We start from the raw sequence: 12,952 nt of genomic DNA, 5'->3' as shown, positions 1-12,952 counted from the left end.
GATGAGAGCACAGCCGCACTCTGCTCACAGCCCAGTGTGACCCCTCCACTGGGAGCTACGCTGGCTCGCCACCACTGGGGATCTTCCCACCCAACTAGCTGGCGCCAGTGGCCTTGTGGCTGCTCTGTGCCACCAGATGGGTGCAAAGCAGTGGGGGTGAGGGGAGGGCTGGAGGATCTGGCTCAAAAATGCAGTCTACCACCCTGCCCCAGAGGCGGCTGCCCCTGCTGCCTTGTCACCTTGCTGAGCACAGGCCAAAGCTTTGGCAGGCATCTGAGAGAGATGTAGAACCAGCAGTGAGAGATGCAGTGCTAAGGCCTGGAGTGTACCCTGGAGAGGAAGAGCTCCTGCCGCCTGTGCTCAGCAAAGGAGAACCAAGTACTGCTCATCCCTGGCTGGGAGCTGGCTCTCAAGTGTCCTTTGTAGGGACCGATGTGCACTCATGGCTAGAGCTGAACCTTGTGGGGTTTGCTTGTGATTCCGGTGAAGATCTCGCCTGTTACTCACGGGGCTCTCTTTTCTGCAGGGTGCTCTACAATACATACTACTACTCCATGGAGCTCTACCAGCCCTTCTTCGGCTACTATTTCATGAATGCTCTCCTGATGATTCTGCAGCTGCTGCACGTCTTCTGGTCCTGTCTAATCATTCACATGGTCTACAGATTCATCCTGCGTGGCACGGTATGGATCCGCTAACAGTCTCCTGTACCCTCCCAGGATTCTCAATATCCATCCGTCGTGGAGTCTGCATCCTACTAGAATCCAAGGGCTTATATTCCTTGCAGTGCAGAGGTGGGGCCAGGCTCTTAGGCAGTGTTGGCTCTAAAGGTGCAACTTCCATGGAAGTTAATAATGGGCCCAAACCTGATGTCTTTATTCATGGGGGATCCATACTGGAGTCAAAGGAAGCTTTGCATGAGTAAAACTTGCACAAAGACAGAGTCAGGACCTCCAAATTGGGGCCAATGTGGTTTGCATGTGTCACAGGATTACAGAAATTGGAAAAGGGGAACTCTGTCATGTCACTGACGGTTCCCTGCAGCATCTTCCCCAGGGCTCTTCCAGTCCCGCCGTTTCCCAAGTAAGTGTTATTGAAACACCTTGTGACTCTAATCTACACCATGTTCCATCACACTGAGCTGCTGCACAGAAGGAAATGCTCTCCCAAAGGCAAAGACACAGTCTTAGCAATTATCAGAGGGGTAGCTGTGTTACTCTGGATCTGTAAAAGCAGCAAAGAATCCTGTGGCACCTTATAGACTAACAGACGTTTTGGAGCATGAGCTTTCTTGGGTGAATGCCCACTTCGTCAGATGCATGTAGTGGAAATTTCCAGGGGCAGGTATATATATGCAAGCAAGCTAGAGATAATGAGGTTAGTTCAATCAGGGAGGATGAAGCCCTGTTCTAGCAGCTGAGGTGTGAAAACCAAGGGAGGAGAAACTGGTTCTGTAGTTGGCAAGCCATTCAGTCTTTGTTTAATCCTGAGCTGATGGTATTCACCCACGAAAGCTCATGCTCCAAAACGTCTGTTAGTCTATAAGGTGCCACAGGATTCTTTGCTGCTTTTACAGTCTTAGCAATGTTAGATTGCCGGAAGCCAGGATGTAGGATGGGGCAGTGGGGTGTGCCTATTAGCAATAGCAGGGAGGGCCAGTATAGTGACAGATGGGAGCTGATCTCACAGCGAAGCTATCTTTTACTGGCCTCCGATTGTGACACAGTCCTGCAGGAACCAAGAATGAGCAGTAACCATGCCCTGTTCCAGTCCAAATACTGTGCTGCGTTTCCTAAGAGCCACACAGAGCAACCCCAACTTACTAGATGAAAAATAACCCTCATGCACATTACCCATAGTTTCCCCTGGGGTGGAGAGTGGAGAAGAACTGAATTTGACAGACAGGAAAGTGCTCAGATACCACAGTGATGGGCACAATGTAAGAAGATGAACAGAATAAAAGAAAGCCTTATTAGAAGAGGAATGGGCCATGAGGAAAACTACACTCAGTTATATCCAGAATTAATTCATGTTCCATCTAAAAATACTTCACCTTGTGGCACCTGCAAAAATATATTTCATAGACTTTCAAATTCAGCAGAGCTCAGCAGGGAATAATAATGCCGCATCCGCAGCCAGGTATGTAGACTCTGCTTTTAATGATAAAGACTCTGAGTGGCCCAAGCAGCGTTAGGAAAGATGTGGAATGATCTCCCCTGCTTAGAGAAGAGCAGCCAGAGAATTCACACAGTTCACTCCAAGATTCCGGCTCCTTTAGTGGGTCTAGTTTCCTGCTCCTTTTCCCTCCTTTTCACCTTCTCCTTTTTATTCTCCCACAAAAGTTCTTTCCTATCAGGAAAAGGTCTTTCCTATCAGGTGTCCTTGCACAGATGTTCAAATGTCCTGTTAAGGAGAAAAAAAATAGTCACTTAAAAATAGTATCTGCTCTTTAACTTGCTTGTCGGTGGAGCTTCAGAGTTGGTCAGGAACTGCAGTTTGGGGAAACCAGGCAGTGTCTTCTGGCTCAAACACCATCATGCTAGCAGATGTTGTTCTTGGATCAGCTGGCTGGTCTGTGATGTCTTTGCCTCTCCTTTCCCTGGAAGGGGAAGTAGGAGTATCAGCCGTCAAGTTCTTGTCATGGTGACCTTGAGAGGAACATGCTTCTTCCTCATTTATGTGGTTTTTATTTGTGAAACTCAGAGTAGTATTGTCCCACAGGACTTCTCCTCTGATTTTCTGACCAAATCAGTGGATCACAAGTCTCACCCCAACTGCATTGTCCAATTCCAACTGAGTTAGGTCAGTTTGACTCTTGGCCCACTTTGCAGTTCTTCTTCTAGGACGTGACTTTTTAGCCAAGTCCACAAGTCTGTGTCCTTCCCAGATAAGCAGCACTGAGGTAATAACAGAGGTTATGATTGTCTTGAGATTGTTTCCACCCTCTGTGTTTAGGTGAACAGCTGAGACTCTTCAAGCTTCTCTTGACTATTGCAGCCTGTTGTCTTCCTGGTCGTAACTTGTGACCTCTTGTCCTTTGACTTACGGAAGGACAGCAATGCAGAGTCATTCCTTTCCCATTCGCGTATCTCCTGCTCCTGCTGCCCCAAGCTCACAGGGCCCTATAAACAGAATAAGAATGTGCAGAACTGTCACCACATCTGTAATACTGGGGGAAGGGTTACTTCAATCCATCAAGGCTCAAAGTCAAGCTGCTTTCAATCTGCTTATTGAAATCTATTAACATAAACTTATTAAAAATGTAACAATTAAAGTTCAGACACAGTGTCTACATGTCCTCTATACTTTAAACCCCACCCCCACTAGACCCTGCTAAGTGTACTTAGGCCAGAGCTGTGCTGGGTCTTGCTGGTGAGGGGTCTGAATGTCACACAGATAGAGAGGCCTGAGGCCAGTGGAGCACCTCACTAAGGGTCACCACCAGACTGCCTAACAAGCTTGGATCTCATGTGCAATATGCTAGCACTCCATGTCCTTTCTATTTGCATTATCAGGCTTTCTCTCTCCCATTAGCTATCTGCTGCAGATTCCTTTCCCCAGATGGGTTAGATTGTGTTTCTCCAGCTCAGCGGTTTGAGTCAAGAGCAGAAAGGATGATGCCATAGGACCACACAATACAGCATCCTTATTGATGATCTGGAAGGAAATAGAAGATAATTACTGATAGTGGTAAATAATGATAAGACAGGTCAGTCCTACTGAGTGATCCGGATCATATGGTAAACAGGCTCACTCAAATAACCTGCATTTCACCTATCTAAATGCAAGGTCATGCCTCTGGCAACCAAGGATGTGGGGCACACTTACAGAATGAGAGAGGGATCCTGAAAATCAGTGAACGTGACAAAGACTTGGGGATCATGGTGGAAACCAATTGACCATGATCTCTTAGTGCAATTTGGTGGCTAAGAGAGCAAATGCTTTGGAGAGTAATCCTCTGGATGTATAAGTAGGAGAATATTGCAAAGAAGTAGGGAGGTGGTATTACCTTTCTGTACAGCACAGCACCAGTGAGCCCATTGCTGGATAATGTGGCCCCTTGCAGGTGTCCACACTTTGAAAAGGAGATTAACAAATTGGAAGGGTTCAGAAACCAGCCATGGGAATTATTTGAGGTCTGGAAACCCTGTCTTAGAATGAGAGGTTAGTTTACCCAGCAGGAGGTTAAGAGGTGGCTGAGAATGTCCAAGAAACTGAATATTCATTTCAAGTGCAGGTCCAAAAATATATTTAAAAAAATCATCTCATGTCGACTCAAAATGAAAATGTTTCAAATTTTTCGCAAAACAAATCATCAAAAAATGTTCGTTTTAGGCCGACTGAAACGTTTAGGTCGACCCCAACTAAACGATTTGTTTAAATTTTGAGGTTTTAAAAATATCTTTATATGCTTTTTAAAACAAAATTGAGAGAGATACTGAAACAAAATATCTCGCCAAAACAAAAAATCTAAAAGTTTCATTTTGGAAATGCCCAAACCATTTTGACATTTCTGTTTTTTTGTTGTTGTTTTGTTTTAACTAAAATGATTCACCAACAAAATCAACCCAAATTCATTGATTGTTGTGGTTGACCCGAATTGGCATTTTTCAGGGAGGAGAGGGAAGAAAAAGTATTCACACAGTTTTTTGACTGCAGTTCTAGAGATAACTTGATCACAGTCTGTCAGTACCTGCAGCGGGGGGCGGGAATTTTCTGATACTAGAAAGATCTGCACCGTAGCAGACAAAGACACAATAAACTGGAAACTGAAGCTAGACAAATGGAGACTAGGAATGAGGTGCAGATTTTTAACGGTGAGGGTAACTAACCATCAGAACAGCTTACCTAGGATGTGGCAATTTCTCCATCATTTGAAGTCTTGGGCGTCTCTTTCTAAAAGATTTTGCTCTAGTTCAAGCAGAAGCTACAGATCTGATTCAGGAATCATTTTGTGACCTTGTGACCAGTGTTGTGCAGGGGTCAGACTGGATGACTGAAAGGGATTGTAATGGATTTGGCTATGAACCTGCCCACTGTGGATTTAATTCCTTACAGTTACAGTCACCAGAAATGCAGTGCTCTTCATTGTAAAGCCACCATGGGCCGAGTTACCACCCAGTGAGATAGGAGACACCATAGTTCTTCTTCGAGCGGCTGCAGATGTGCATTCCAGTCAGCTGCACGCAAGCCCAGCGCACTGATGCTGTAGAATTTTGCTTAGCAGTACCACAGGGGCGGTGCTCCCACAGCCTTTGCCATGGCTGTATCCCCAACCTCCATCAGTTTCTTCTCACTTCCCTCAGCTCGAATTGAAGCACTTTGTGTGGCATTTTCCTCACACAGTTTCCTATCTCAGTCCTCTGAGACTTTGCTGTCAATAGTTGACAGTTAGTGGTAATACCCGTACTGTTAGTTGGAAATAGTTCGTTAGGGTAAGTAGTTGCCCTGGAGCGATGTGCTCACTGGGGTTCAAGCACTGTCCATCGCGTGGGGTGGCTATTCCCAATCGTGATCCCCACACATGGTGTTTATTGTGCCTAGGAGAAGGGCACATTGAAGAGAGATGGTCCATCTGCAGTCTCTTAAGACAAGAACGCAGATGGTGGCAAGGGACTGGAGACTCTTGCAGCACCCTATGGAACAGGGCATGAGGCCACATCAGCAATGGGGACCTCCACAAAACATCCTGCCCCTCAGACAACTTGGGGCCTCAGTGAGCCAGTGTTCCTCAGCCAGACTCTGCTGCCTAACCCAGGTGGAGGAGAGATCGCTTTCCTCCCTCGGGTTTCCACTCCAGAGCTCGGGAAGAGTCTTCCTCTTTTGCCAGGAAGTGTGCAGACTGCTCTGGGATTCTTTTGGTACATGAGGTAGAGCTGGTCATCTACCTACTCTCCAGTGCCAAGGCAGCATCAGGTCGATGCTGTACCATCAACTCCAATATCTGTGGGACACCTATTGAGTCCGATACCAACAATATCGGCACAAGCTGTTTCCATACTATTAGCGTTCCAGGCAGAATCAGACTTCTTTAGCCTCCCTGTTCCTGATTTCCCAGTTAGTCAGGAGCATTCAGCTGCCAGGTCCTCATCAGTACAGACGGTGCTGCCTGGAGCGATTGTTTATGTGTCCCAATTGTCGGCACCATCTGCAGCACCACCTAACACTCAGAGTGCACAGCCAAAGTTGGCCTCCTGATCGGTATCCAGGATTCCATCGGTACAGTTGCTGTCTTTGGTTCCAATAATGACTGTGATGCAGGCCACATCTTCAGGATCAGTACCGATCCCGGTGCCAGCCCATGTGGGAGTGTGATGCCCCTGCCTGGCCTCAGGGCGCCGATTTCCTTCACCACAATGCTGATGCTATCAGTGTTTGCATTCTAGACGAGGCTGGACACTTGTTCATTCCACCTGGGGTAGCTCCCCCCATTACCTTCTGAAGACTCTGAGGGTTCATTGGGATCAAGCTTGGAGACATCCTCCCCTTCTCCCTTACTATCCAGATAGTGTTCTAGGAGATGGTTGAGACCACAATCAGTACCAGGATTGGCACAGTTCCCACAGCAGAGACCAGCATTCTTGACCCAGTTCCTACTGGCCAGCAATGCCATATCCATATTCTCCGTAGGACATTTCATGTTTGGTAAAGTTCCAACCCCCAACCCGCTCCATGGCCAAGTCACCCAACCAACCTGTGATACCACCTGCTTGGCCCCCTACATTAGAGACTCACATGGAGGCTGCTTCCTCAGAGCAGGTTCAGACTGAGCCACTTATACAGGGACCTGTACTGCAGCAGGAGAGTCCAGTGGCTCCACTTCCATCTTCAGCCTAATCCCCCAATGACTCCATGGTACTGGAATGTTCCTCCAGTGCCTTAAGATTTTAAGGCACATCAGGAACTGCTCAGACAAATGGCTTCAGCCTCGGTATTCAGGCTGAGTTTGTGCACCGTCTGGTAGACATTCTTCAGGCCTCAGCCCTGGGGAATGCCGCTCGCCCTACAAATGAAGCAGTGTTAGAACCCAAGCTCCTTGCTGTCTCCAGCAAATTGTACAGACCAGCATTATTACATTCCTATGCAGGGGGTCAAGTGCTTTTAATTGCATCCTGCTCTTATCTCTCTTGTTGTAACAGCAGCTAATGAGAGGTCGGGATGAAGGAGATACAAATCCACAGCCTGGGACAAAGAGGCTGGATCTCAAAGGAAGAAAAATGTACTCAACTTTGCCCTTTCACTTACACATTGCAAATCAGCATGCAGTGCTGTCCAAATATGATTTGTAGCTGATGAGAAAGACCCTGACTTTTAGATGTTATTAAAGATGGAAATAGCTCCTTCTGGGAGAAGAGAAAAGGCAGTCCGAGCCAGATGGGAGCTGCTGCTGTTAAAGTCCAATCCTGTTTTCTTTAAGACAAACACGCACCAAAGGGGAGAGAAAGGACCAGCAAAGACAGAGAATGCAGCTTCTATCTCTAGAGCTGACTCTTACTTGCAAGCTCCCTGCTGGAGAAACACAGGTCCAGCCCATGGTGCGACCTGGCAAACTTGTACCAGCACTGGGATGTCTACAGCAGTGCTTTTAACTGCCTCATTGGGCATGGTCTGACAGGAGTGCTGCAAAAGAGAAAGTCTTGGCTGGCTACACCAGGGGCTTTTGTTAGACAGAAATGGAAAACAGCAAGCGTGAGAGGGAAGAGGAGAAGAAAGGTGGGGTGGGGGAAAGACACACAAGGGAGGCAATGGGAACAGGAACCGACATCTCCCATCCCAGTTATTCAGGAGCTAGCGGAAGCCATAGGAGGTGATGAGAGGTGAGCACATCTCTCAGGATCAGGGCGCCGAAGATAGAATAGTCCCCCATGGATTCCGGGGCCCCAGGAGATGGCAAGGTGGCAGCCATGATAGTGAACTCGCTCCTTTCAATCCACCTGGTGTCTCGCAGACATTTTGATCCTTCCATTTCTAAGGGCCCCAAAAGGGGGGGTGGCCAGAACAACCCATTCTCTCATTATTTTGTCCACCAGTTAAGCCTAATCTCCGACATATGGATATTGGTCCATCAATTTCTGGCATCACTCTCCTTTGTATACCAGTCACAGTCTTACCTCAGTCGTTGGCTGGTACCCCAGACGTGTTTGTTTGGACTGTTTCAGTGTCAGTCTCCATGCCAATTTTATGTAACAGGCTGAGCTGGAATTTTGTTACCTTGTATAACTTACAGTCCAGGTTCCTGCACAACAGAGCTTGGCGTAAGCCCTGAAGCATGAGGTTTAATATCTCTTCCAAAATATTTATCATGGACTCTGATAACTTGAGAATGTTCCCAAGGCAGTGACACCTAGTGGATAGAGCACTGGACTGGGACTGTTCCTGGCTTTGCCATTGGCCTGCTGCAAGTCAGTTCCTTGCTTCTTGACTCAGTTTCCCTATCTGTATAATGAGAATAGTGATATTGACTTGCTTTGAGATTGACAGTTGAAAAGTAGTTGGTAAGAGCTGGGTGATGGTGGTGTTATTATCCATATAAACATCCAGCCCTTTTCTGACTCTTGCTCTGTTTCTGCCGTAAGTGATATGCTGAGCCACGAGTGTCACAGCTGGGGGGAGAAGTATGCCCTGGGTTCAGTGTTTAAGTTCCCACCTTTCCATTTCGTTGCTTGTCTTGCTGCCTTGTCCTGACTAGTCATTGTTTAATAGACTTTTATCTTGTGTCTCTCATTCATCTCCTGTCTTGGGCTGTTGGGCAATGGGTTGGAGTCAAGGCATTTCTTTAGGGGTTGTGAAACTGCTGAGAAGCTTCTGCATAATTTGTGTTTAACTTAATGAAACTGGTGAATGCCAACAGCGATTTAAATCAGCTCCTGCTGATTGCTGTCTGGCTTTTCCCCCCCATACCCACAATCCATTTCACCCTCCACGCAACCACTCCCACTGCAGCATGGATTTAACAGACTGTGCAGAGCAGGGATTCTAGCTAGGATGATCCCCGAGGTCATCACAGCAAGGCAACCCAAGCAAAACCACAGGTCAGCACAAGTCAGCATTCCTTCAGCTCCCGCAGGGAGTGTAGCCCAGCTATGAGTGTTTGGAAGGTAAATCCTCCCCCACCCAGGAACTTGGACTTTGTCTTCACGGGGACTTTGTCGGCGAAACTTTTGTCGTTCAGGAGTGTTAAAAAACATCCCCTCAGAACGACAAAAATTTCACCAACAGAAAGCACCACTTTGTCGGCGAGAGAGCGGTCCTGTCGACAAAGCTGCTGCCACTCATGGTAGGTGAAAGTTTTTTGTTCTCAGGAGAGGAACAGCCGTGTTGCAAAAAGCCGCATAGTGTAGACAAATGCTTTGGCTTCAGGCTGCTTCATGACCATACAGCAAATCCTGCCATCTACAGGATTGTCCCTGGGTCGCCCCTTGAATGAGACAGAGGGAGGGACAGTCAGAGCCCATTTCAAGAGGATGCGCTTAAGGGCACCCCAGGAGGACACATGAGAAAGGATTTGCTAAAGCCCACAGACAGAAATGGCAGCTGGAATCCAGGGCAGCAGAACTGGGGGGGCAGGAGGCTTGCATCTCCACAATGGAAATATTGGGTTAGCTGCACCCCAGGTAAATTCTCACCCCCAGGGGAGGGTGAGCTGGAGCAGCTGCCGTAGGGCCTTGGACCAGGGCAGGGAGCAAGACCCAGGGGGCTGGAATAGGCCCAGGAGCAGATCAGAACCACCAGAACCCTCCTTCCCAGCCTGGAGCTGGCTGCCTCCCCACAGCCTCTGAGTTTCAGTACCTGCCTACACTCCTCCTCCTATCCCCCTGCTCCACTCCCCTCCCCCTGCAGGAACCCATCCAGTGACTCAGATACTAATGCTTCTTCTGCAGCCTTCACTCTGTGTATTGCCTCTCTCCTGCAGATGGAAAGGGACTTGAGAAGTGACACAGAAGAAAGTGACATGGCTGAAGAGGAGAGAGAACAAATGAAGGAGAAAGAGGAAAATGGGACCATGCATTTTAGCAACATCACAAACAACAATTGCATCCGGAATAGCGGGGTCCAGCAGCTAAACAGCAGAGCCCATCTCAGCAACGGCCATGCCAAAGACAGATAACCTAGGCCAGGCCTGTTGACTGATCCAGCTATACCGAACACAGCCTAACGTCCTTAGGAATTGTCTGACTCATTGTGTAGACCAGGAGGGAAGCCATTTTAATTTCATAGCTGAATTCCTGCTTCTGATAACTGAATTGTGTGTTGTCACTTAATATGTAAAGGATGCTTCTGCTCTTTTTGCCAATAGAAGCTTTGCACAGGTTGTAGCCCTGAAGGGATCAAACTGGCTTGGCTTTCGCAATACTGTAGGTGTTGTTAACTATCTTGAACAATACTCTAAGCAGCTGATAAATGTTTAGCAATTGTAACTTACGATGTCATCTGCCTAGCAACATTTGACAGGAGTCTGCTAGCTCTGTCCAGCACTTTAGTGAAGATCCGGGCATGTGGCTATTAGTGATTAAGGTTAGCTGATAAATTCTAGTGTCTTTATATTATATGTGCCTGTTTGGGCAGATAGTATGCTCCACCAAGTTGAGCATCAGTGAAAGTCAGGGAGATTTCCTCCACACACCAAGTGATTAACTGCTGGAGAAATGTGGGAGTGTCTAACACAATCAGTTTGTTGTTGATGTGATGAACCTCAGTCCTTCTCATGGTCTGGGTGAGGTTCTCTGCTGTGCTCAGCCATCAGAAAAGGTTGTTAGATGATGGGGAGGGGAGCTCAGTGCTTGGCTTAGGTCCTGGGCAGTTTCTGCCTAGATCACAAGAGTGTGACAATTTGTGCTGCTGTTTACCAGCTGTCAATATTTACCCTTTAAACCACAGTGTTAAAAGGGAACAAAGGGGGCAGGAGACTGGACAGTCTAGGTGACAGCGCTGCACCAAAGGTGTTTGTGATTTCACCTCCCCATGAATGGTGCAGGGGGATCTCTGCAGAGTTGGCTTTTGAGAAGCAGGGAATTGCTGCCCTGCTTTCTCCCTCCAGGGAAAGGGGATCCAGAGAGAAACTGCTGAACCTCATGGCATGATATTTTAATCAAGAGCTGTAGTTCAGAACTCTGCCTAAACTCCTCAGTAATATACAAGATTGAAGCATTAGTCCATGAAGTCATGACGCAGCTCTGATTTCTGTTTATTTTATACTTCACATGAGCTTCTTTGCATGTCATGTGCTGTGTATTCTTAGAGTCTGGATACAATCAAATCATTTCAAAAGAGCTCAGTTAGCACAAATTGAATCTCCATCACGTCAATATATATTTGAAATACAAAACCACGAAAGCATGGAGCTTGGTCTAATGGTGGCATGAACTGCTGTGCTCCCAGCTTCAGTACTAGGAGACCCAGGGTGATATCCCCCTGGACCAGGTGCTGAATTGAAAAGTGAAATTGGACAGAGTAAGGCCCTGAATTTATGTTTCATTTTAAGTATGTGCTTATGTGCTTTCTGGGATGGGGATGTAAAAGAGCATGTTGGGGCAGGCTTGGGATGGTTCTCAGAAACACACTCAGCTCACTGGAAGGGGTTGGCTGGAGAGATGGCAGTGATCTGAGTCCATTTGTTTGGGGTTGGTTTGTTTTCTTCAGATTAAAAAATTACTATGTGGTTCCAGAAGGAAAAACTTTTTCTAACATGGGGGCATTAGAGGGACAGCATAACACTGTTGGGAACCAATGAAGCCCGGACGCTGATAACAGGATTTGAATTCATTAGTGCTACTGGAGATAATTGTCCCTGAATGTTGGGACTAAGCTCAAAGTTCAAATTAAATGTACTGTAAACAGTTGTCTGTCTGCTAACTACAGTGAGAAATCTTCCTATGAGTCTGCGAGTGACAAGTGATGGGTTTCGGAGGGAAGGTTGCAGTTCAAGTTCACTTTGCATTGCTAATTGTAAAAGTTCTCTATTAATAACTTTTGCAAGGTTCGGTTGTCTAAGCTCGTTGCCATCCGTTCCGCGAAAGCAGGAGGTGGCATTGTCACCTCCACTTAGATTAGCAGAGGTTTAATTTGGAGATTTATTTTTAAAAATAAAAGTTTTAATGATCAGATCACTTTCTCTCCCGCTGTGTGTCCAAAGCAGGGAGAGGTGGAGGCAGGCTGTGTTCTCTGTCCCTGACAGGGGTTTCCTGGGGCAAGGGAAGGAGCCCCAGAATAGTTAAACCTTCAGGGGAGCAATGGGTGGCTGTATCTGCCCTCTAGGGGTACATTACACAGCAGCTGGGGGAGTCATTTTTATATTACTTGTATGTCAGTAGCTGTGGTGAATAATCATGCATGAAGGTAATATTTCTAGAAGAAAGTGGTTCCTGCTTGGGGCAGTGAAAGAGTTACAATGTGTCAAACTGGTTCATGACAAACCAAACAGAAGATCCCTGGGTCTAAAATATCAGATGTTTCAATCAGCACTAAGGATTATTATTATTTTATTATTTATTTGTGTTACTGGAGCAGCTGCTGGCCTTACTGATTTTTAAAATAAGTAAATAAAATACATAATCAGTTACATAAATAAGTAAAAATTACTATTTCAACTGTTATGTCCTGTTATAACGTGCCAGTGGTAGTGCATATTATGCATCGCTGCTACTAACGTTTCAAGAAATAATGTAAAAATAAAAACAATCTTGTTGCCCCTTTTGACCCAAGCATTAATCCAAGTTTAGGGCCCTGTGCATGCTCACAATAGAAGCAGAAATGGATGGAGTCTGGTATTTTCTTTGATGCCATCTTGTTTATTTACAAGGAACGTGCAAAGTGCTGTTCTCCGAATGCAGGAGGAACCAGGAACAAACAAAGCAGTTTCTTAGGCCACGTCTACACTACGGGATAATATCGAATGAGCTAAAATCGGTTTTATAAAACTGATATTATAAATTCGATTTCATGCGGCCACACT

The 12,952-nt window shown here is 46.5% G+C and overlaps 1 protein-coding gene across 2 annotated transcripts in view; it reads left to right on the top strand.

The window, feature by feature from the left end:
- The window catches only part of LOC116825777 (ceramide synthase 4-like), a 145,955-nt gene extending 133,848 nt beyond the window's left edge, over positions 1–12,107 (top strand). For both annotated transcript variants that reach the window (XM_032782033.2, XM_032782032.1), the window contains 2 exons: positions 527–683; positions 9,914–12,107. In XM_032782033.2, coding sequence (XP_032637924.1) covers positions 527–683; positions 9,914–10,108 — 352 coding nt within the window. In that variant the 3' untranslated portion in view covers positions 10,109–12,107. The remainder of the gene's footprint in view (positions 1–526; positions 684–9,913) is intronic.
- The last annotated feature ends 845 nt before the right edge of the window (positions 12,108–12,952 follow it).

The sequence above is a fragment of the Chelonoidis abingdonii genome, chromosome 11 (genome assembly GCF_003597395.2).
Source record: "Chelonoidis abingdonii isolate Lonesome George chromosome 11, CheloAbing_2.0, whole genome shotgun sequence".
Lineage (NCBI taxonomy): Eukaryota > Metazoa > Chordata > Testudines > Testudinidae > Chelonoidis > Chelonoidis abingdonii.
This window is presented reverse-complemented; position numbering and strand designations above follow the sequence as displayed.